This window comes from Bos mutus, chromosome 5, assembly GCF_027580195.1.
Source record: "Bos mutus isolate GX-2022 chromosome 5, NWIPB_WYAK_1.1, whole genome shotgun sequence".
NCBI lineage: Eukaryota > Metazoa > Chordata > Mammalia > Artiodactyla > Bovidae > Bos > Bos mutus.
This window is the reverse complement of record NC_091621.1, coordinates 111,503,182-111,528,504: the sequence shown is the minus strand read 5'-3', so window position 1 is coordinate 111,528,504 and position 25,323 is coordinate 111,503,182. Positions and strand designations below refer to the sequence as shown.

The 25,323-nt window shown below is 52.3% G+C and overlaps 1 protein-coding gene and 1 long non-coding RNA gene across 14 annotated transcripts in view; one reads left to right on the top strand and one right to left on the bottom strand.

Annotated features, from left to right (window-relative positions):
• Window positions 1-25,323, top strand: part of CACNA1C (calcium voltage-gated channel subunit alpha1 C) — a 391,750-nt gene that overhangs the window by 240,766 nt on the left and 125,661 nt on the right. For all 13 annotated transcript variants that reach the window (XM_070371668.1, XM_070371667.1, XM_070371674.1 and 10 more), the window contains exons 4-5: window positions 5,869-6,008; window positions 9,755-9,894. In XM_070371668.1, coding sequence (XP_070227769.1) covers window positions 5,869-6,008; window positions 9,755-9,894 — 280 coding nt within the window. The remainder of the gene's footprint in view (window positions 1-5,868; window positions 6,009-9,754; window positions 9,895-25,323) is intronic.
• LOC138987866 (uncharacterized) lies at window positions 1,776-4,498 on the bottom strand. Its single transcript, XR_011464144.1, has 3 exons — window positions 4,377-4,498; window positions 3,016-3,328; window positions 1,776-2,519 (listed from the first exon to the last, which is right to left on the bottom strand). It is a non-coding gene; the product is annotated as an uncharacterized lncRNA (long non-coding RNA).

Below are 25,323 nucleotides of genomic sequence, written 5' to 3'. Positions count from 1 at the left end.
CATTCCTTCCTCTGCAATTTTTTGGAACAGTTTCAGAAGGATGGGTGTTAACTCTTCTCTAAATGTTTAGTAGAATTCACCTGTGAAGCCATCTGGTCCTGGACTTTTGTTTTGGTAATTGGTCAATTTCATTTCTGGTAATTGGTCTGTTCATATTTTCTATCTTTCCCTGGTTCAGTCTTGGGACATTATGTATTTCTAGGAATTTCTCCACTTCTAGGTTTTCCATTTTATTGGTGCATACTCGGTTATAGTCATGTCTTAATGATCCTTTGTATTTCTGTGGTGTGGGTTGTAACTTCTCTTTCATTTCTGATTTTATTCATTTGAGCCCTCTCTGCTTTTTTTCCCAAAGAGTCTGGCCAAAGGCTTATGAATTTTATCTCTTCAAAGAATCAGCTCTTAATTTCATTGATCTTTTCTATGATTTTTTAATTCCCTGTTTCATTTATTTCTGCTCTGATCTTTATGGCAGCACTTGGATATAAAACCATGTGGTCTCCCTTCAGAGACAGGGCTCCCAACACCATGCCCTGACTTTCCAGGACAGTTATCCTGTCCACACAGAGGCTGCACCTCCCTTTGTGAGAACCCCTGCTCCACCAGCGTGTCTATACCTGCCTGAACCTGGGGTCTGGTCGTTTCCATAACACGCTGACATGCTCATCCCTGGGCCTGTCCCAGCCCCAGTTAACCTCATCTCTGGACGGGGCCCAGGTTCCCCAAGAGATCAGCGCAGGTGGCCTCGGCCCAGCCTTTGGAGCCAGGACCCGGGCTTGTCCCCATCCCATCCTCTGGTGACCTGTGACTCGGCATCAAGGGGTCCAGGCTGTTGCTGCTGCTAATCAGAGATGCTGACTCCTGCCATAGGATCACCCTCCCATGGACAGAAGGTCCTGGTTGAGTTAAAATCTCATTTCCTTGAAAAAGCCCTGTGGGTTGAGAGGTATGGAGGCTCCAGGCACCCTCTGGAGTTATTTGGGTCCGGAGGCTCCCCAGAAAGCTTGGGTGACCATCTGGCTCCAACAGCTACAGAGGTAGCTGCTCTGAGGTCACCAACCTGAGGGACACCTTACCCCCGACCCCGCCCTGGAGCCCCTTGTGGTCTGTGGACTCCTGGGAAACACGTATGCACCAGACACTGAGCTCTGCATGATTTCTCATAGCCGGGCAGAGGCCGAGGGAGGAAGAGGCGTTCATTTCACAGATTAGAAAACTGAGGCCCAGAGAAGCAGCATGCCCCCCCGAACAGAGGCCTCTCAACCTAGCTGGGGTCTCAGCACTGAGGTGGGTGTGGGCTGGGCCACATGGAGGAGAGGGTCACTGCAGGGCCTGACTGCCAAGGCCCTTGGTGTGGCCCATAAACTCAGAGCAAGGTGACTGCTTCTTGAGAACGCACAAGGTCCAGCAGGTGGACATGGGGCCTGCTCCCCATCAAGCCTCTGATGGGGGCGCCAAGCAGAGCCAGGCCTTCCATGGGACTCAGAGTGAGCCCCAGGGCCTCCTCACCTGCAGAAAATACACCGTTTCTGACGGTCATTGTGAGGATGGAATGTGAGGGTAGGGCACTCTGAGCAACTCTGGAGCAAGGCGTGTGCCCTCAGACCTCGGTCCCATCTGCTACCAAAGTGTAGGAAACACTCATTTCAGCCAGATCCTGAATTAGACAAAAAACAGCCCAATAGCCAAAAATGTAAACCGTATCTGGTGAAGGAGTTTAAATTCCAAGAAGACACTTTCATTGCCTTTTTCAAATATTAACATTTGGTTTTTTATTTGACCATACCAGGTCTTAGTTGCAGCATGGGAATCTACTTCCCCGACCAGGGATTGAACCCAGGCCCCCTGCACTGGGAGCATGGAGTCTTAGCCCCTGGACTCCTAGGGAGTCCCTATTGCCTTTAAATAAAATGCTCATCTTATTTTTCTCATCCTCCCAGCTCAAAGGCCAGAAAAGTAAAGCTGAGCAAAACCCTCTTCAGGGAACTTACACGTGTTTATAAAACATATTGTGATGGTAATATTTTTAATATTTTCAATCAACCCAGCAATTTGGTAACTTGAAAACTCTGCTCCTTAAATGAGAACATGTGGAAGCAAAGAATAAAAGATTTACTTGGCTAAAGTCACAAAGCAACTAAGAGGCCATACCTGGTCAGACCGTCCCACCTGAGGTGTCACAGCTTCTAAAAAGCCCATAGTCGCAATTGGTTTATTGAGGGACGAATGGGATTCCCCTTAAGGAAAGGGGGTTGTTTGAGAGGGCCAGTCAGGTTTCTGCGGCCCACCCAGAACAGCTAGTGGCCAAGTCCCGGCTGTTAGAAGAGAGGGCCTCCCTCCCTGCGTGTCTGCACTCCCATCCTCTCTCCTCACTTGTCTTGGATGGTCCCTAGCCTTCCCATCATCCTCCATCCTTGTGCTAAGACGCACTGAACTTGGCAGTGAGTGAAATACTGCTCTCTGCTTCTCTTCTTGGGGGAAATCCATCAGTAATTAGACTCATTTTTCAATTTTGCCACCTAGAAACAGAAAATGCCCATAAATCTCCCCAAACAGAAATCAGATGTAGCTGATTTAATTACCAAGGAGTAAACAAGGTGATTCTGCCTCCCTAAGACACCCAAATGCGTTCGTAACTGGCTCATTAAACTACTGTAGAACCGATTATTCGCTGTGAGGCGGAGGCGGGGTGGGGACCAGACACTGGCTTTCATGGGAAGGTGATGGGCTGGTGCTACCAGGGCAGGGGGGTGGTGCCAAGGACCATGGGGCGGGGGAGGGGAACAGTCCAGTGGGGATGGCACCTCTGCAGACAAGTCTGTGACCCTGAGGCAGGCCTTGTCCTTCCTCACCAAGACCCCCCTCTCCTTCCGCAAGTCCCCCCATCCTCCACCCTGGCCATCCTGTAGGAAGACGCGCTAAAGCTTTCTTAGGTGGGTTTACCTACATGGAGTGGGTGGGTGCTTTGGGAGCCTCACTGAGGTGGAATTAGGGTGACCGCAGCCTCTAACTCACCTGGGATAACCCCCATGCATTGTGTCCCCATGAATTAGTCACAGGCTCTCGTTCACTCTCAAAACGGCCCTTGTTTGGATGATAAACTGTATGGCCACTCTGTGCATCCGGCAGGGAGGGGACAGGTTGTAAGTCGGCACCGATGGATAGATGGTTGTGTGTTGAGAAGGATGCTGAGGTCGTGATATGGGTCAGCAGGTGAGTTCACAGTGATGGCTGAGCAGCGTCTCCTGGCGTGGGATGGGCAGGCAGGCCAGCAGGTAGAGGCGGCTTGTGTCCAGGGTCTCTGTGACCCCAGCATTCATCATCCCATCTACCATAGGGTTTATATCCACAAGTCAGAGCAGCAGCATAATACAGGGACAGTGAAGACTATGTTTAGGGAGCTATTTCCCCGTCCAGACGGGGAGAACGGGACCTGGGAGCTAATCCCCTGGCTCCCCCGACCCTCAGCCGCAGACCCTCACAGCCGAGGAAGCAGTGCCAGGAGGACTGGGTTTAGGCCTCGCTGCCCTGGTGGACTCCACAGCTGTGGGAGGGGGCCAGGCCCTCCGCACTCCCCCTACTTGGGATGTCAGCCTTTCCTGGGCACCTGCGCTCCCTCGGCACAGATCAGGAAGCTCCTGCCCACCCTGCGTAGGCTGGGGCACATTCTCAGCATCACAGGTGGATACTCAGGGCTCTGTGCTTGTTTTTAGTGAGTCTGCACACATTTCAAGCAGTTCCCGAGGTCAAAGAAACAGGGGGGTCCCTGCTGAACCTCAGCATACCCTCAGGGCACAGTGACCCCCAGGACTCAGGCCCGAGGAGGCCGCGAGGAGTTGTGAACTCACAGGCCCAGAGGCTCCAAGGCATCAGCTTCCTCAGTCATGCCGTTCTCCACCCCCGGATGTTTCTATAGCAACATATGGTGTTTTGAAAGGATGACCAAGCTGTTTCACTTGCTTACGCTTTCTTGTTTGTTTTTTGGTTTTGAAGAGGGGGTTGGAATGAATTCTGTAAGGACTCTCATACCTCTAACGTCAGGGGGAACACAGCGCTGCTCACAAGAGCAGTGCCACATGCACACTGACACACTCACACACACATTCACACACACTCACCCACCACACAGATCACTCTGCCTGAGCTTCTTGGCGTCTGGCACCTGCCTCTTCCCTGGGTTCTTGTCTGGATCCATCTTCCTGACTTCTGGGCCCTTTGCAGCTCTGGCTCAGACCCTTAAACCTGAGGGGTCTTGTCCCGCTTGTGTCTTAGGGGATACGCGGGACCAGGGAGGCAGAGAGATGGATGGACCTCGGGGCTTGGGTCAGGAGGTCCAGCGGGTCCTGGGTCCCAGGCGTGTGCCTCCCAGGCCTCACCTTCTCAGCGTCCCAGTCTCTCCAGCAGGGAGGTAGCTCGGATCATCTCTGAGTTCCTTTGTCTCTCAGGCCCCGTGGTTGCACACGGGACGCTGTCATTCCTGCCTGGAGACAGTTTCCATGACGTGGAAGCACTATCTCAGGCCGAGGCCGTCTCCAGTGGGTGGAGCCCAGCCCCAGCTCTCCTCTGACAACAAACTCTCCAGGGCCCACTTGTCCAGCCGCCCCCGTGAGCCCAGCTCCCCTCTGAGCCCGCCCCCCTGTGCGTCTGGCACCAGCAGCTCGGCCCCGAGTCCAGAATGGGTCTCCTGGCCTCAGCGCCTGGAAGCACACATTTGAGACCTTTCTCAGGAGCCTCTGGGGCACCTGGAGTTGAGGACCAGTGGCCCACGTGCTGAGGAGGCCGGGTCAGATCCCACGGCCAGATTTCCTCCAGTCTGTCTGGTTCTGCCCTTTTTCACTTTGCGTCCCCAAACCCTGAGCTGCGATCGGAAGGCCACCACTGGCTCAGTGTCTCAGAGACGGGGAAGATGGGCTTGGGGGCAGGGGGGGTGTGGTGAACCAGCAATTCACCAGGTGATGGGCTGCAAATGGTATGTCCTCCCGGGATGCCCCATCCGCAGTGTGGGCAGGACCTGGGGGTCTTCAGTGAGCTCCTCCTGACCCGCGAGGAGGGGCAGTGGGTCTGGGGTCTGGGTCAATGACTCCTGGAGGCCAAGGCTCCTGTAGAGTGAGCATCCATGTGTGAAGGCCACGGGCAGCCTCCACCTGGTGGGATCATGACGGCTCCATGCTGGAGAGCAGCTGCTGGGGCGGGGGGCGGGGGGAGACGATGAATCAGCCCCGAGTCTGCTGGAGCCAAACCAAGTGTGGACTCGTGTAACAGAGCCTCATCCACAACAGGGCTCTCTTAGTGGGCGGAGAGAGAGGAGGACCAGCCCACCCCACCCCCATCCAGTGCCCACCCCATCCTGGGAACTCTAGGGCCCCTGCTGACCTGGTCTCAGTCTTTGGACAAAGAGTTTTGTTTTCTGAAGGAAAGGTCGGAGCGCGTGGGCAGCTGCCTCTGTCTCCTGACTGTTGGAGGTTCCCAGACTCCACTTCTGGGTTTCAGGAGGCTGGGCTGTAGCTCCTGGGTTTGTGACTCAGAACTGTGGCACTTTCTCTGTGCTTCCAACTCCTCCCTCAACTCTCTCATCCTGAGTTCTCTCCTGAGAAGTCCAAGCAGGTGTTCATTGATTAAGATTTCTCAAAGGTGTGCAGTTTTCCCACCACCCTAATTTCTGCCTTTTAAGACTAGAAGACTAGTGGATCTGAGCGTGCCTGTGGAATGGACCGTGGGATTGTGGATGTGGCAGGGGTCCCTCCCAGCGTCTGCCCTGATCCGACCATAGAGGGGCCCCTTCTCCACCGGCCTGGGGGAACTGTGGGGTCAGAACTTTCCAGACCCCCCCCAATCTGATGACTTTCTCTCTTTACTTGTGTTTCCTAGGAGCGGGTGGAGTATCTCTTCCTCATCATTTTTACTGTGGAAGCATTTTTAAAAGTCATAGCCTACGGACTCCTCTTTCACCCCAACGCTTACCTCCGCAATGGCTGGAACTTACTAGACTTTATCATCGTGGTTGTCGGGTGAGTACCAACTCCCACACCGCCAGCCAGCGCAGCCCCTTCCCTTCCACACGTACCTGTGTCTTTTTGATTTGGTCACAAGGGCCCTGGGCTTCAGGCCAGACCAGAGGATCTATTAAAAATCCCTCTGGATTGAGACTTTCTGCAAAGGGAGGGGAGCTGTTACCTGGAACAGACCTGCTGCTCCCACATGCACGCCTGCGCCCACACACACACCCACACAAACTCACACAGGTGAATCAAGGGTTTCTGCTGGAGCCCAGGGTCCTCTCTGCAGCCGCAGAGAAGCCTCAACTCTAGGTCTTTTATTCCGTCTCCAGCCTCACGTGGACCGAGTTCCTGGACACCTTCCCCGAGGTGAGGCAGAGCAGGTGTGTTTGGGCTGGACGTGACCCTGCAGCCACTGTGAGGGAGGGGTGACTGGCACACAGGAGCCAAGATGCCCACCTGCAACTGAGGGTCCTCACTCAATGGCTGCCCGGGACTGATGGGCTAGAGGAAAACAGGACTAGGAAGGGCCAGAGGATGGGACCAGAGGCACTTCTCAGGAGAAGAGTAGTGAGAGAGGTATAGGAGAAGGACCGGCACCACCTATGCTCAGAAGCAGAGCAGTGCTGGCATCTGCAGGAAGCCTTGGAGCCGTGATCTCCTTGTCGGGGCGTCGGTAACTTTGGGGAACGTCTTTGTCAAATGTTGGTACAAACAAGCCCGCACTTGCGGCTGGAGATGCAGGTGCGGTTGACCAAGCTCCTGCCACTCGTCCATCAGTGCAGGGCAGGGTCCCCATGCCTCAGGGCTGACCTGGCGCTACATCAAACCCACCTGGCACTCACGCCCTCTCCAGCCCCACAGCCTCCGGGGTCAGGTCCGTGTGCCAATGGGCTCTTATCTAGGCGACCATCCCAGCCAACCCGGGGCACATGCTGCTCTGGTGACTTCCCCAGAGAGCGCCCTGCTCGGAGCCCATGGGCATCTGGCCTCTCCCACAGGAAGCGACGGAGCAAGTCAGGGCCACGTGGGAGCGAGACCCTGTCTCCGGGCATCTGGATGGCTTCTTGCGGGTGTCTAAGCGGTGTTAGGGTTTTCACCGCTGTGCTTTTTGCCCGGCCCATGTGTGACACACTTTGCAGTAACATAAGGGACACGGACGCTCCTGAACTGTTAGCCACGTGCGAACGTCGGGTGAGGAAGCAGCTCTACAAGAGGTTCTGCTGCTTCTCTTCCCACTGGGTGAACAGATGACCGATGAGTGCCTTGAGCTGACTCAGCAAGCCATGGTGAAGGCCTTTAGGCCGGTTGCTCCTCACACCTCCGCGTCTTTTTCAATTCAGCGTCTTCCTTGAGGCCTGAGTCTCCTGGGAACCTTTCACAGACTCGCAGAAGAGCCCAGGACTGAGACGCGGTGCTTCTGGGGCCGGCAGAGGAGAGGGGCCTCGTGGGGAAAGGAGCTGCATCTTCTCCCGTCTGCAGGATGGACTGGCCTTGGTCTGTGCCACACTCTGCCCCATCCACGGCCTTCACCTCTGCGTGAGGAGGGAACAGGAGACACGGGCCGACCTTGGACAGGGCCCCTGCTGCGTCTCTGCCTGTGGGGATTCTGCTCCTCCTGCAGAGTGGACGGCTCTCGGTCGGCCCAGATCCCAGTCCCATCTGCCCAGGCAGGCTGTCAGACTTCAGAAGGGAGAGAGGCATCCAGACTCGGCACCCTTGCAGAAGTGCCTCCACCTGACCGTTCACAACACGGAGGCCACGATGCCAGCCCCGGCTCACCTGTGGTCCACCGAGGCCCTCTGGCTTTTTCCCACTGATCGCACACTCGGTTCCTGGTTTCTCCTCTCCGAGTTGCTCATCTTCAGGGCTCTCCATCCAGTCCCGATCTCAGCCCATCCTTCTAACTCAAAATGTGGCACACAGCGCCTCCACAGAGGGCGTGGCCCAATCACCTCTCTTCTGCCATGTCTACCCCCCGCTCCCCCTCTCCAAACCCTTTACCTGGACGTGCCCAACCCCCACATGCCCCATTCCTTTTGGAAGTGGAAGCACCTCCTAGGAACACTGGGGACACAGCTGGTGAACTTCAGAGTCCTGTGAGCTACACCCACCACCCCCACCAGGTGCCCATGGAGCCCTCCCCACCCCTTCCCACCCAGGGGCCCTTCCCGTCCCCACTGGGCACCCACGGGCCCTCCCCCGCCCCCACTTGGCACCCAGGAGCCCTCCCCCGCCCCCACTCGGCACCCAGGAGCCCTCCCCCGTCCCCACTGGGCACCCAGGAGCCCTCCCCCGTCCCCACTGGGCACCCACGGGCCCTCCCCCGCCCCCACTCGGCACCCAGGAGCCCTCCCCCGCCCCCACTCGGCACCCAGGAGCCCTCCCCGCCCCCTCGGCACCCAGGAGCCCTCCCCCGCCCCCACTCGGCACCCAGGAGCCCTCAGTAGAATGCATCCACTCTGACCATCTGCTCCAGCCTCAAGGGCCTTCACTGTGGCTCCATCTCCCTCCCAGTACGGGCCCTGCCTCTCAGCTCACAGGCCCTCCAGAGACTGTTATCCACTCTGATAAGCTCGAATGTTGGGCTAAGGAACTGACAGACACATTCCGGGGGGAACCGCCTGGAGATGACCCCCTCCACAAACATCCCCATGTGCTCCCAGCCCTGGATGGTGGAGGGCACAAAGCAGTATTTTCACCTCCACTGTGTCTGAATGAGAAGCAGCATACTGGCCTCCGCGAGTGGACACCTTCAAGGCCCAGTCCCGAACTTTCTACCCCTTCAGGGTTGACGGAGGGGAAGGCTGTTCAGTCTCCGATCCCCTCCCTGAGTAATATTTGTGGACATCTTGTACATCAATAAGCGTGTTCCTTTCTTCCAGGAAATTCTAGGAACCAAATCTGGTTTAGATTGGGGATGTTGTTCAACAGATGTGTAGACTGGTTTCCTCAGTTTCAGTAGAAAGAAGTCTTCTCTGTGGAGAAAGGACCAAGCTCCCCCCAGCCCTGGCCACCCCTGCCTGGATCAGAGGTGTCGCCAGCTAACACAGGGAACCGTCCAGCTGCCAAGCTGGGGTGAAGGACGCCCAGAGCAGGAAGGATGTCAGACGTGGTCCAGGCGACTCGTCAGAACTTCTGGTTGCAGCCCCCGCTGTGTAGGCAGCCTGCTCGGGGACCCCGAGCACAAAACAGACCGAAGGGAGGCCGCTCACGCCCCGTCTCACCGCCCTCTCTTGAACACATGTCTCTCAGCTTTGTCCCCGTCAGTCCACCAGCCACACCTGCTGTGAGGGTCTCGGGGGCCCTGAGGCCTCTAAGCCAGTCTCCCACCCTTGTACCTGCGGCACCGCAGCAATTTCTGAAGGCTCCTTTGTTTCTGCCCAGGTTCAGGTCAAAGCCAGGGGCTTGTCAGGAGGGAACGTGGTTCCCGGGCACACAAGCCTGGATGTCGTGGGGGGCAGAGGGCACCCAGGAGGGACAGGCCCTGGCAGCAGCCCCCACCTGCCTGACACTCTGCCCATGCTGCCGATGCCCGAAAACCCAGCTTGATGCCAGCACCAGGCTGCCGAGACCTCTCTGGGCAGGTGGGACCCACCTTGAGGTACCGTCATCTGATGAGAGTCAGACCCTCCCACACACCCAGACTTTCCTGGCTACAGCCACCTGCAAACCCCACTGCCCAGCATCCCTGAAGACGTCGGAGCCCCGCCGGGCAAGCAGGATGTCCTGATGTTCCCTCTCTCCTTCTATTCCAGGCTTTTCAGCGCGATCTTAGAGCAAGCGACCAAAGCCGATGGGGCCAACGCCCTGGGAGGGAAGGGTGCTGGATTCGACGTGAAGGCGCTGAGGGCGTTCCGTGTGCTACGACCCCTGCGGTTGGTGTCCGGGGTCCCGAGTAAGTAGCTCATCCATTCAGCCATGTGACCTCTCCACTGTTCCCCCTCACCCATCCTGAGTTGCCAAGGAGTCTGGTTTCCTATAAACGGAGGGTTTCCTTGAATGGGTCCCTTTGCTGTAAAGACCCCAGCTCCAATGTGAGTCAATTAAAACCCACCATGGCTCCCGCTCACATGCCCCCTGGCTGAGACAGCTGCACAGAGAAGACCCTGTGGCCATCTGAGCAGCCTGGCCCCCACCCCGGGCCCCTGGAGCTGGGAATTTAAACACATTTGCAGCAGAAGAGCAGAGAGCTAATCCCCCAGGCTCTTGGGGCACAGAGCTGACAGGATTATCTCTACCGTCTGTATTTTTTTTCAAAGAACAATCAGAAAAGCATCAGTGGATGTTCAAAAAGTCCCATTTTGCCACCTCTCCCAACCTCTCCTCCTTTCATATCACGTGGGGTGTCTCCAGCCTCAAAAGCCCTATTTTTGGACCTGCTGCCTGTTGAAGCGAAAGCTGGCTTTCCCTGAGGGTGGAGGGTGCTGGCCTGAGTTGGGCAGATGGGCCAGGGTCGGCTCCCCATCCCCAATCCTGCAGGAGCCCCCCAACCCACCCCGTTGCAGAGCAGCCCCAGCGCTGCACACAGAAGGTCGGGCTCCCAGCGTCCACTCCAGCAAAGCCCAGCCCAGCCTGCTGCAGGCTAAGTCCACTTTCTGAGAAGTCCTTCCCCTCCTTGCTCACTGATGGTCCCTGAACCTGAGACAGGATGTGGGCGCTGGGACGTGTCACCAGCCACTCAGCTTCTGGCCTCTAACTCGAGGCAAGGGGGTCCCCAAACCAGGCTGCAGCCAGACTAGCTTGGAGATGGGGCCAGGCCAGGAAGGCAGGGGCTCTCTGCACCCCCCACCTTTACACCTTAATTGCCACCAACCTAGTGATGTTGTCCTGCTCGGCAGGTGAAACCTGCCTGGGTGCAAAATTGTAGGGACACGGGGACCTTGTATTAACTTGTCCAGTCCCTGCCGACCTGCACACGTGGTGGAAACCTCCTCCTAGAGTAACTGAACTGGCCACAGTGGGGGGCTCTCACCCCCTGGGTGAGAGCTGGGACTCTCACCAGCTCTCCCCACCACATGCACGACTTCCTGTAAGGTGTTCCAAGTACGTAACCCCCAATGTCTTAGACATTTTACCCTCGTACCTGCCTCTGCAGTTCCCTTGTAAGCCCCTGGAAGCCCAGACATGCCCTGCACTCTCTGACGCCTGCACGGTGCCTGGCCTGGTCTCTACCCAGGGCGGGGGCACTCCCTGGATGGACGATGACAGAAGTGGGGACCCTGGGCAGTGGTGGCCTGTGTTAACTCAGAGGGAGTGTAGACGTGGTCACACAGCACAGGTAAGCAGATTTTCTCTGCCTGGCCTTAACCACTGGGCACTAGGAATGGAAAGAGTGTACATGATGGCTGAGATCCAAGACCTCTTAGCAAAGCTGGAATTATGGGGTTTTCATGGTCAGTCAGCCATCACTCAATAGGCCAAGCTCAGGAAATGAGAAGGCTGGTGACAATGTCTGTCAGGACTCGAGTGGCAGGACTTCCATCTGGATGGCCCCTGGCTGGCCTCAACCCCTTGGTGTCCACAGAAATGGCACCTTCCCAGGGGTCTGTCCCACTGCTCTGCCCTCCATCCCTCTCTGCTTTCTGCCCCCGCTTCACCCTCCACCCTCTTCCCTTGTTTATTTACTTCGCAACCCTCACCTCACGAGAGCAACCAGGCTTTGTATTGTTCACTACCAAATTCTTGTCACCTACCATCATCTACAAAACGCCTGGTCAGTCTTTGTGGGGGGCTGGGCCCCTCATGGCCGAGCACAAGCTCCACGTGGTGGGGGCAGAGCACCAGCACCCCCAAGTGACTTCAGGGCTAAAGACCTTCCTTCCCTGGGCGCCTTCTTTAGTGTTTCCAAAGGGCTTTTTCTTCTATGTTATTCGAGCTTCATGGCAACTGTGCACCATGCAGCTGAACACGCAGGTGTTGTTTCCTTGGCAAATATGCTGGCTGGGTGGTTTGCGGGACCTGAAAGCCCAAGCCCACGAAGTTACCGTTGCTCTCTGTGTCCATACATGTATTAAATGCCATGGAGTCTCAGGATCACAGATATGGAGGGTGAGAGATGATAGTGAGGGTACAAGCCCAAGAGTCATTTATTAATTTGTTCAACAAAATCCACTGAGTGCCTACTTCATAAAGGACTTCTCTAGCCTCACAGCAGATACAGAGGTGAGTCAGACACTAAGTGTCTCCTCAGAGAGACTGAAGTGTCAAAGAAAAAATGTTCATAGAAATGATGGTGTAGAGCAAAAATAGAGATGTGCAAAAAAAAAAAAAAACAGATGAGTTCTGTGACTGGTGTGCTCTGGGAGACTCCATACTCTGGGGAGTGTAGGTAGCAATCAGGACAGGCTTCCTGGAGGAGGTGGCACTCCTTGGAGGAGGAGGAGAGGCCTTGAAGGGTAGGTAAGGAGGGGCATCTGGGACCTCAGGATGAAGTGGTAGGATAACTGTGGCCCTGGAGACATGTGCAGGGAGGTGAGGGATCAGGGGTGGGTCTTGCTGTGGGTGTAGGAACCAGCTGACACTCTCAGGACATGCTGTGTAGCTGAGGCTTGTCTGCTCTGCTCCAGGCATGCTGCAGCAGAGTCTGATGGTCAAGTTACTGAGTATCAGTGACACAAGCAACCAAACCAGGGAAGTCCTGACTTTATGCTCTACCTGAAGAAGCTTAAAAACTCATGGGGACCAAGAAACTTAACCTGTTTATTGAGATGCACAGACTCCCCCAGGAGGAAAATGTCCCTTTTTGATTTGAGAACAAAACGCAGGTCGTGACAAATGTCTGGGCTACCACCTACTAAATGCAGAGTTGGGTGTCTGAGTCAGGCTCTTGGAAGAGCTTCATTGGTGGGTTGGCCAGCCCAGTGGTCCAGAAAGACAGGGCTTTAGCCCTAATTTACAGGCAGGCATACACAGCCCATGGAGAAGGCAATGGCACCCCACTCCAGCACTCCTGCCTGGAAAATCCCATGGACGCAGGAGCCTGGTGGGCCGCAGTCCATGGGGTCGGGAAGAGTCGGACACGACTGAGCAACTTCACTTTCACTTTTCAGTTTCATGCACTGGAGAAGGAAATGGCAACCCACTCCAGTGTTCTTGCCTGGAGAATCCCAGGGACAGAGGAGCCTCATGGGCTACCGTCTCTGGGGTCACACAGAGTCAGACACGAGTGAAGTGACTTAGCAGCAGCAGCAGCATACGCAGCCCAAGTGCTTCTCCCAGAGCCATGAACAGAGATGGACTCAGGCCATTTTCCAGGGCAGGGTCACCCCCTCCAGCAAACCGGCCTCTGTCACTGGAAGAGACACAATTGGACACAGGTGCCCACCTGGCTCTCAAGACGGGCACAGGTGGTACTTCAGGTGTTGGTGGGTTTGCCTTTGATGGTCCCTGAGCCCTGGCCACATGGGCTGAGGAGAAGTGGTCCTCTTGTCCCTGAGGGCCCCAGGAGAGTGGGAGCACCCTGGGCCTGCCATGCGGACAGCAGGGAGCTGAGTCTGGTCAGCCATGTGACCTGCCCTTTAACCTCCAACCTGCAGTTTTCACTCTGGGAAACAAGAGGGTTAAACTATCTCAGCCCTGAAGTTCTTCTGAGCAGTATCATCCTGTGCTTCAGTGACAGAGAACAGCAGTGAGCTGAGAACTTCTTTGGAATCACTAATTCTAGCCTGAGTCCCAGGCAGGGAATGACCCTCGGGGGTGCCCATCATGGTGGGCGCCATCAGTCCAGACAGGGCAGTTCCCCAAACACTGACCTCGTGCCCAGGACCGTGGTGGATGGCATCAGTCACACTGGAGACAGAGCTTCCTAAACTCTGAAAGCCCTGTCATTGATTATCTTTAATGCCTGGCCCTTCTGTGGAAATCCCAGACCTGAAATTACAGCCAGCAGTAAGGTGACTGTCACCTGATTTAAAATAATGGTCACAATAAAGGCCACTTACACTTCCAAGTGACCCATAAATGCTGGAAAGAAACATGAGGGGAGCGGAGATGAAGACACAGTGAAGTCAGTGTCCCGTGAAGTGATCGATTCGAAGAACATGAGCCCAAACACCTGTGACACTGGGTATGTTCCCTCTGGCTAGCTCCAGACGAGGAGTGGCCAAGGATGCTGGCGTTGAGATCCCACTCCTTAGGCTCAAGTCCCCAGAGCCACCACCTGTTAGCTGTGTGCCTCTGAGTCCTGACTGATCCATAATGGGGGTTAAAATTGCACTTACCTCGAGGAGTGGTTGTGAGGATTCAATACTCAAGGGCTTGCAAAGCATTTAGAATTGTGGTCAGTGTGTAAGATGCATTTAGCAAATTTTAGCTCCTGGTATTTCTACAGGTCCAACTCCCTCAGGCTCCAAGTGGGGCCAATGAAAGGAAGGGGATACTTCCATACTTGACTTTTTAAAATCCACTTTATTGAAGCATAATTTATATTCAATAAAACTCACACATGTTAAATGTACAATCACAAATGTAAGAGCCTTACCATAGTACACGTTCACTAATACAGCTCTCTCCCCTGTGTGAGCCTTATACATTTTCTACTTCTTGTTCAGTTGCCAAGTCATGTCTGACTCTTCGCAACCCCATGGGCTGCAGTACACCAGGCTTCCGTGTCCCTCACTATCTCCTGAAGTTTGCCCAAGTTAGTGTGCTTTTAATCGGTGATGCCATCCAACCATCTCATCTTCTACTGACATGAGCATTGTAAACCCCACCCTGTGTTAATATTTCCTGCTTTAGTAAGTTGTCCTTTAAGTAAATTATGAGGAAAAAGTAAAGATGTAAAAGCTTTTACATTTGCCCACCTGTTTACCATTTCTGAGACTGTCTAATCCTTTCTGTAGATCTGCATTTCCTTCTGGTGTCATTTCCCGTCACTCTGAGGGACATGTCTATGGTATTTCTCTGAAAGAGGTCTGCTGCTGATGAATGATCTCAGTTTTCATTACCTGAAGGCGTCTTCAGCCCTTCCTCTTCTTGAAGAATATTTCCACTGGATATATAATTCTTGGGTTGACAGTTTTTTCTTTCATGTTAGAAATGTTGTTCCACTTTCTCTCGGTCTCAGTTTTCTCTGAGTCACTGATATTCTCACCATGGTTCCCTGTATATATTTTCTTCTTTCTTGACTGTTTCTAGATTTCTCTCTCCATCTTTGGTTTTCAGCACTGGACTGTGAAGGGCTTCACTGTATATTTGCTCTGCTTAGAGTTGTCTGAGCAGCTCAGATTCATCCGTAAATTGGATGTTAACAAGTTTGGGAAGTTTTTGACCATTATTTCCGCAAATGTTTTCCCTCATTCCAATCTCATTCTCCTCTGTCTGTAACCCAAATTATACTTAAGTTTGGCCATTTTCTGTTATCTCGTTGGTCTCTGATGCTTTGTTTGGTTTTCTTCAGTCTTTCTTTGTGTCCACAGGCTGAAATTTTTCTATCAATTGTTCTTCCAGTTTATTACTTTTTCCTCTTCTACTTCCGTCTTCATTAAGCCTATTTAACAAGTCACAGAGTCTCCATTTGGTTCCTTTTAATAGTTTCCATTTCTCTGTGAAATTCCCTCTCTGTTCTCTCTTTAGCACCATATACTCCTTTCATCCTCTTAATATATTGCCCTTTAACTCTTTAAACAGTCTTCAGTTTGTTCTAAAATCTTTGTCTGCTAAGTCCAACATCTGAGCAATCTCATTTTCAGTCCCCTTTGACTTTTTTTTCTGGGTTATGTGTCACATTTTCCCATTTCTTTATGTGTCTGGTGGTTTTGTTCTGAATACTGGAATCATGAGTCATATGTTGTAAAGACCTGGGTTCATCCACCTTCCTAAGAGTGATGACCCCTCAGCAGACAGCTCAGTTACTGGCAGCCCTGCTGTGAACTTGTAGTTCTGCACTTGTTGGTCAATACCAAGCAAAAGCCCTGGCCCCTCACCTCCCAACTCATTTCCCCTTCAGATCTTGTCACAGTCGAGTGTGATCTTTGCCAGGATGGGTCTGGAGGGCATCTGACTCCAGGGTACGGTTCTGGCTCCTAAGATGTGCCCTTTCTGATGTTTCAGTTGATTGCTCAGGGTCTTATGAGATATTAACTTGATTTTTCCACTCTGGCAGGGGCATGTACACACAGGGGACCCCTACACAAACTTCTGGGGCCCCTGTTTACCTTGCTGTCTCCTTTCTTCTGTCCCACCAGTGCTGCCCAGATTCTCAGACCAGTGGGACTGCAATAGTCTGTCTGCTTTTTCCACTGCAGTCAGGAAACTGTTCCCAGAGAACCAGAGTGATTACTGTTTTCACCTCTGAGTTTCCATTCTCTCAGGGATCACAAGCCTGAGTTACTTCGTGTCCACTTGAGGGAAACAGTTGCCTCTTATATTTTTGTCCAGTTTTTTTAATGATTATGGTGAAAGGGCTCGTCTGGTACCAGTTCCTCCTTTTGGAAATGGAAGCGCACTTGACTTTTAAACCATAAAATGAATAACAAGAATGTTATCATACATATTATCATATATATATTATTATGTATTATTATCATACATATATATTATTATCATACATAGCTAGAATGTAAATCATATATGTTATATAAGCTATATATTATTTCTGCTGTAATACTATATTATATTTACAAGGTATATATTAATTTATTTGTCACATATTTATTGAGGACTTATGTATATATGCAACAGTAGTAGTTGAAGGAAGGAAAAGGTATTAGAATCTTTCTTAAGATATTTGGAAAATAACAACCCAGCAAAATTTAGAGCCAAAAACAGCTTTCTCATCCAATATCCTCATGTTAAAGACGCTGAAACCTAGACCCAAGAAATTGACATGACTGTCAAGGTCACACAGCTATTAGTGGAGGAGAGAAGATAGCCTAGCATTTGTTTTCCAGTAAATTTGAAATCTCTAAAACAAAACCACTAAGCATATGTTTGGAGATTTTCCCCCTATAGAAAATCTGATCCATGCCAAGATCTCTATTGATTCATTAGTGATTTGAGCCAAATAGGAAACAAGTCAGTCTGGAATCCTAAGAACATACATAGAAAGGTTAATTCATGCTGTTAATTCATGACAACCGTAAGCTATCAGCAATAAACAGGCCTGGCTCTTTATTAAACTCCACATGAAGGAGAGCCAGGAAGAAGCTGTGGATTGCCTGGTGCGATGGTGTTTGATGGGAGAAGAGTTAACGAGCTCTCCTCAGGGCTCCTTAGGGATCCATCCACCCCGATAACTCACAGTGAGTATACCTCACTTGCCACCAAAGTCTTGGAGACACTTTAATTTTCCTGAAACCCACATCTTCTACACCTTTCTGAGAGAAGGAGCAACCATAGCCCGACCGTGATTCCCCCCTCCTCTGTTTAATCCTGTTATCAGGCATATCACTCTGCATACAGCCAGTCTCTGGGAACTTCACTCAAAAATGCCCTGTCCAGGGTGCAGCACTAGGAGAATGTGACTGTCAGAGAATTCCCAACCCTTTAGAATACATCCATATCGAAGATTTCCCCAGTGACCTGGTTCTGGGGTGGGGGGAGTAAGGAAACCTACAATGAGGGGACCTCCCCAGGGGGTTTCTTCCCGAGGAAGCACAGGTCAGTTTTGCTTTCTGAAGTGGCAGGTGGGGTCATTTGGATTAACTGTCCTGCTGGGGATAATTAGACATCACTGGGCAAAATAAATCTTCTCTTTTCTAAAACTTGGCAAAGATGCCTGACAAAAACAAATAGGAATCATGTCCAGAGAAAGATAACATCATCAAAGTTCTCCAGATTTTTTGAAAGATCAGTTTTGTAAAAATAGAGTCTAACCCACACTACAAAATAACTAGGTCCACAATAAGACAAGACAATGTGGATGAAAAGGAGCAGAAACTATAAACAATGGAAACAGACACACATGGGATCTGGATATTGGAATTATCAGATACTGACTTGAAAATAACCACATTTACTATATATGTCAAAGACAAGGTCAGTGATTTTCCAGAGAACCAGAAGATATGGAAATGAGCTGGATATAAGATTTAGAAATGAAGAATACAGTAGCAAATATGAAAATGCAGTGAAAGATTTGGCAGACTGAAAAAGGAATTACTGAATTGTGGTGAACTCAGAGGGAAATCTGGAGAGTAAAGCACAGAGAATCAAAAGAATGGAAAATACAGAGAATGTGAAAGGTTAGGGAATAAATACTGAATTTTACGATTTTTTTATTTTTTATATAATTTTGGATGAGCTGTTTCAAGAGTTTTTTTAATATTATTTTATTTTTTGCCCACTCACCCTGCAGCATGAAGGATCCTAGCTCCCCAGCCAGGGTTTGAACCCATGTCCCCTGCATTGGGAGCATGGAGTCTTAACTGCTGAGCCACCAGAGAAGTCCCTGAAGTAGTTTTTTCCTGCATTTACTGATAGACTCAGGATTTTGTTTGCTAATGTGGAGAAGTATATTTTAACCTGTTATTGAAGTATAATGCAGTGGTTAACTTGATGGAGGAGGAGCTACTACCTGGAGGGGCATGATCGAGGCTTCATAGAACCGGCGATGTTCCATTCCTTGGTTGGAGTGACAGTTACGCGGCTTCATTTTGTGATAAATTGTACCTAGTAACATCTTCCTGTCTTATACGTTTCTATTTGTGTATCTCGCAATTTTTTCCCCAAATGTTTAAAACAGAAGAAAAAGTGCAGGCCCAGGCATCTGTCATTGGCCGGTGCCAAAAGAAGCCTGCCTCGTAGGTTTCCTGTAGCAGAGACAGTCATCACCCACAGGAAGGCAGCAACACGGGCAGCAGACCTTGATCCAGTCACTTCCCTTGGGTCAGCGTTGTCATGCGAGATCCACTTTTGAGGAGGATGTTGAGGCCCTGCGTGGGGCCACCACCTGCCTCAGCACACGGTCAGACTGTCATGAGGGGCATTGGCTGACGTTGCATGAACAGCAGCTGATAGTGGAGAGTTTGCAGTCCCGTCGGCTTGACTCTTTCATTTTAATTCTATTTTATTTCATTTGGGGTTGTGTGGGCTCTTCACTGGGGCATGTGGGATCTTGGTTCCCCAACCAGGGATTGAACCCACGTCCGCTGCATCATAAGGTGCGTTCTTGACCACTGGACAACCAGGGAAGTCCCCAGGGTGGCTTGGTTTTTAATTCCAGCTCCAGGTGTGTCGTCCTGGAAGAGTCATCACTGTTACCCAAGCCTCAGCTCATTTATCTTGCTCAAGACGGAAATTCAGCACTTAGCATGGTGCTCAGCACAAGCTGGGTCCTCAGGAAACTGGAGCTACTATTTCCATAGTCTCCATTTAGCCATATTTACTTTCTCCTAGTATCAGAATTTTTAAACTAGTTTTCCTTTGAGCTCCTCTTTCCAACTCATTTTGCCAGTATAAACAATTCAATGTGAAGGTTGATATTTTAATTACTCTTATAGTTTGTAATTTATTAGGCAGCAGAGGACCCACTATCCCTTTTCCAGGTCAAAACCCTCCTTTCGTGCTCACTGAAGCTCTTGTGGGATGCAAAAATTTATTAAGATGGAAAGGTTAAATTAAAAGTAAATGAAAATGTCTAATGAGTAAAGACATTTTAATAAGAACGTGCAAAAAAATAATGAAGCTAGAGACTGAAGGGAGCCATCCACGCAAGAGCTCTTCCTCCCTTCATCAGGCACCTTGAACCTCTGGGTGACAGGCTTAGCCCTTAACCCAGGAGAGAACTATTGCCTCCCTGGTTCTAAATCTATTTGCTTTTGAAAACCACTAACCGTAGTAGGCCATTAAAAATGTCCATTGCTTCATTAGCCAGCTGAAGGCACAAAACATGATCTGTGAGATTCCTCAGGGCTCCAGTTTCTAGCTGGTATAAACGTGTTGCTGTAGAGTAGGAATAAGGCCAGTCGTCTCAACTTGATGGTGATGGTGATGAAGGTGACGATGATTAGGATGGTGATGACAGTGACATTAAAGGTGATGGTGACTGGTGATGATGGTGGTGGTGATGGGGGTGATGGTGGTGGTGATGGGGGTGATGGTGGTGGTGGTGATGATGACAGTGGTGGTGATGGTGCTGGTGATGGGGGTGATGATGGTGATGATGATGATGGTGATATTGAAGGTGATGATGGTGACAGTGATGATGATGGTGATGACAGTGACATTAAAGGTGATGATAACAGTGGTGACGATGGTGCTGGTGTTGGGGGTGATGATGGTGATGATGATGATGGTGATATTGAAGGTGATGATGGTGACAGTGATGATGATGGTGATGACAGTGACATTAAAGGTGATGATGACAGTGGTGATGATGGTGGTGGTGATGGTGCTGGTGATGGGGGTGATGATGGTGATGATGATGATGATGGTGATATTGAAGGTGATGATGGTGACAGTGATGATGATGGTGATGACAGTGACATTAAAGGAGATGATGGTGGTGGTGATGATGGTGGTATTGATGGGGGTGATGATGGTGGTGATGATGATATAGGTGATGATGGTAATGATGGTAATGATGATGGTAATGATGATGATATTGAAGGTGATGACAGTGATGATGCTGATGATGTTGATCATGATGGTGATAATGGTGAGGATGAGGATGATGATGATGTTGTTTTTGATGACACAGATGATGGTCACAGCCACACATGCTAATAGGAACAAGCAGAGATGACATCGGATGTCTGTCGTCAGGAGGCCTTCCTTGGGTGCAGCCCAAATTGTTTTCTCTGACAGTGACTTCTGCTTCCTCACAATTCCAACAGAATTAGTAACTGGATTCCCAAATCTTCCAGAAATTTTTCTAAGAGTCAAAACAAAACCCAGGAGAGCATGAGGCTGGCAATGAGGGAGCTGGGGTTCCTGTACACTCAGGCAGGCCATTTTCCATGTGGGACATGCAGACCCCTCCATTGGACCCACCCAGTTGCCCACCCGACCAGGTCCTCTTCCCCTCTTGCTCAACCTCCAGCTCATGTGTCACTGCCCGAGGACGTTTCTTCCACCCTCTGGCCATCGAAGTGGGTGGGATCTTCATGACACCCTGTGTCTTCCTTGAAAGCACTTAAGTAGCTCATGATTCCATGTCAATTAAGTGGTTATTTGATCCATGTTTGGCTTCTTTATAAGCTCTCTGAGGGCGAGGCCTCCAGGCCTCATACTGATCACCTGCCCCCATCCCTGGGGCAGCAGGTGGCCCATGGAACATAGTTCAACAAATGACTTTGAGTGAAAACAAAGGCATTGGGTGTGGTGACCCCAGAGTCCTCCCATTCCAGACAACTCTGGTCCATCCGTGAGAAGCTTGTACCCACCACCCAGTGCTAAGCCCAGACCTCCCCCTGTTCAGTGATCCTCAGCATCACTCCCTGTGGAGTTGCAACCAGGTCTCCTGGTCGTTTCTGTTGCTTTCCCACAGGTTGGTAGGAACCGTTGAATCTGAATAGTTGGGGCGTGAATGTGCCTTTGTAGCTGCCAGCCAAGAAGCTCTAGGTCCACTCTGAACAATGAAATCCAACAATATCAGCAGAGACCTCTGAGTTGGGGTCTTCAGTGGTTTCTCCCCGCCACCCGCCCCTTTATGCCAGGTGACCTGGATCTGCTTCAGACACACCTGCACGTGCGGTTCGGCCCTCAGGTCTCACGGTCCTCTTTTCTGGGATCCAACTCATGGAGTCATTGCCACCCCGCCCCCACAACCTGCCGTCACCCCCAGGGCCCTCACAAACCATCTCCTCACTGGAGTGTGGCTGGATGAGAGGATCCTGACCTGATGAATCAAAAGAGCCGCTCTGCCCTTGCCACGCATCATCTGGGCCAAGCATCACCTATAGCTGACACCTCCAGGCCAGTGTCAACATGGTCTTGAAGGAAGATGCCGGGGCTGGTTTCCATAATCGACAGTTCCTCTCAATCTTCTAAGGGAAAACACCATGCTTTGCGTACTCAGACCCTCTACCTCTTCCCTTCTCCTGGAAGTCTGAAGTTGTCCTCAGCAGGAAGGCAGACAGTGGTCTGGGCCTCACAGCAGCGTGGAGGGAGAAAAGGAAAGGCAGTGCATGCAGCTCAGCTTCTTCTCCATCCTCACCTGATTGCAGCATCCAGCGAAGCTGCTCCTTTGAGTCCCATCTCCCTGGAAAGCTTGCGGCTGGGCTTCCTGGCGTGGGGATGGGGGTGGGCAGGTCATCCCTCACGAGGAGGCCACCCACACGAGCTGCAGATGAGACTGGACTCCCAGGTTGTACACTGTGTGCCAGATGGAGCTGTCTGCTCCATGTTCCTGCTGTCACCCTAAGTCCACCTGTGTTTGTCAGGTCTCACGTCCTTATTTGGGGCCAAGAGCACATACTCACCATGGGCGTGGCCCTTAGCGATCTCGTGTGATCGTGTCCACGGGGCCCTTAGTGGTGTCCTGTCCTCGAGGTGCTTCCAGGCTCGTCTGGATCCATGCCTCCTCAGGGACCCTGTTCGTTGTCCCATCTGAGGAAAGCACTGGGGTGCAGAGATGTCGCTGAGTTCTCCAGGTTGGATTGGGAGCAGGAGGAGCCTGTTGCGGGGATAGCTATGAGCCGGTTCCTAGGAGAAGCTGTTGAGACTTAGGTCTTGACAGCCAGTTATGTGCGGGGGTGCTGCAGAGAGTGGCGCTGAGAGAGGGGCCCTGGTAACACCTGTACACCCCTTCTTGGCTGCTGCCAGCAGTGGGTGGACAGGGGCTCGAAGCCTTTGCTAGACTGGCCTCAGAGGCAGTGGGGCCCCCTGGAAGCAGGGCGAGGCCCTGCCTTCCCAGAGCATGTCACGAGTGTGTGCTATTGCTTCACCGATGCGGGTCTTTGACACTGAGGGGCAGGGCCAGGGCACATGGAGGCACTGGGCACAGTCGTGCAGCCCCAGCCTGGAGTCAGGCCACCAGCACTGAGCCCTGTGCCACTCCACCAGCTGTGATGCCTAACCTCTCTGGAACTCACTCTTCTCCTCTGTAAGGTAGTTACTGACAGTACCTACTTCCCTGGTTGTGCCAGGGGGGTTGGGGTCGTCTTCCTGCCCCAGCAAGTCTTCATGCCACATCGATGAGGGCTGGGGGCTTCGGTGCCCTGGAGTCACTCCTCATCCACTGGCTGAATCCCCACCAAGGCTCCTCCTCCATGAGCTCATCCAGTCACTGCTTGCATCCCTCGGGGATGGGAGGCTCACTGCCTCTCAGAGCATCCTGCTTCGCCTTAGGTCTGTTTCTTGGACAGTCTGTTTGTGTTGAACCTGAATCTTCCTGGTTTGCCCTGGCTCCAGTCCTGTGGTCATGCTGAATGCCACCACTGTCCTTCAAAATAGCAGGTTAAATCCTATGAAGGTCATTGACAGCCCCCTCTGTGCCTGTGTGCTTCCCACTCCACGGGTCTCGTCTTTTCCCGATGACACCCCTCGGTGTCTCTGGAAGATACGTGAATGAACGGCATGACTTCTCATAGCAGCCTGTGCACTGAGTCCCTGCTGCATGCCGAGGGGCACAGATGAGAGGACGGGCGGCTGGGACTGTGCATCAGGCAGGGAGCAGCATCCACGGGGGGAAGGACACTTGCAGACATGGGGAGGCTGCAGCTGGAGAGTGCGTTGTGGGCCGGAGTCAGGGGCCATCACCTGGAGAACGTGGGTGGCAGCGCATCAGAAGACTGGACACTGCGCTTGTGCTTTGAAACGAGCATCCCAGCTGCGACGTGGAGACAGCGAGCTGAGTGACCGACCCAGCGGCCACAGTGTCCAGTAATGCACTCCAAGAGGCTGGGAGTGCCTCCCTCCGGGGGTGGGACCACGGATGAGTTCTTTTTTCGTCCCCCTTCCTCGTGTTTTCTCATTTCTCTATAATAAGCATTTCCCATCTCCTTCATGATGAACATGGATTATTTATGTAGTAACAGTTACTTACACTTTCTAAAGTCCTGCAAAAGCGAACTGGCAGGACTTGGTATGGTTGGAGGCCCAGGTCTGATCTTGGTGCTTGGGGAGGGAGGTGCCCACCACTCTGACAGGGATGGGTGGGAGCAAAGCATCGGTCAGGAATTCTACAGCTCTGATGGTGGCCGGAAACACAGGCATGACTTCCTCTGGGCATCTTCACAGCCAGGCCTGCAGGCCCTGGGGGCTCGCCTGTCCATTTGAAGAGCTCCCTGTGCCAGACTCGGTGACAGCAAAGCCCCCAGAGCTTGGTGATGGCAGCAGCAGCCTGCACTTGGCTGTCTCAGGCCACATGTGCTCAGCATCAAGCAAAGTCTCAGCGATAAAGGGCCAGGAGAGTCCACAAGTCCCCATGTTCACAAAACTCAGCCCAACGTGGGAGGCGGGTATCAATGTTTAAAAGCCACTTAATGAACATGTGACTGCAAATGGAGACTCAGCTCTGAAGGAAAGGAGTGGTTTCCAACAAGACCTAGAAGAAAGGGGGTGGGCCTTGGGCCGAGAGCAGAAGGATAAGCTGAGGGAGTTACGGAAAAGCGTCCAGGCTGAGCGAACAGTGCAGACGATGGGGCGGGAGGAAAGATGGCAGGTCTGAGTCTGAAAGAAGCACTGTTGGATCAGGAGTCCAGAGAGGGAGGGGCCTTGGAGGGCAGGAGGACCCTCCGCATCCTGTGTCCCCCTCTTCTCTGCCACGTTCCCCTCGTGGCCTGGACAGCCTCCTCTAGGGATGCCCCCAGCAGTCACCCTGAAAGCCAGCGTGCAGCTCGGCTGTCAGCTTCCTCTGAGGCTCTGCACACCTGGCCGCAGTGTGTACAACCTGCTAATTAACAGAATCCCTTGGATCGGAAAGCATCATGTTCTACGGGGAGGCTGTGAAGCCCTCTCATTAATTCGCAGGTGAAATTATTCTGGCTTTTCTCTTGCTTTGCTTCCTCTCCCCAGCTCGCTAATGGCTGGGGTGAGTCCTCCCAATTAGACTTGTGAACCCCTCTTCTCCAGGTCATGAAGCCTCAGGGACCCCCTCAGGGCACAGGGAGGGAGTGCCCAGCCTTCAGGCACCAGCGCCAAGGGCAGTGGGGGCAGAGGGGTGACACCCTCAGTGCAGGAGAGGAGGAAGTTTATTCCTGGCTGGTGGATGGGTCTGAGACTAAGTGCCCTGTGGGGGATGACTCAGAGGTGGGGGTCCTAGCATCTGTGTGACCCTCCACACAAACAGCCTGGACAAGAGGCAGGGAGCCAGCCCTTCCCCCATTTCTGTCCTGGATGTGGAGATGGTGTCCCCCTGTTGACAGAAGACCTCCTGGCACCTGGAGGAGGTCTGGGGGGCTTGCCGGCAACCACATTTACAAATGAACATGTGCAGCCTCTT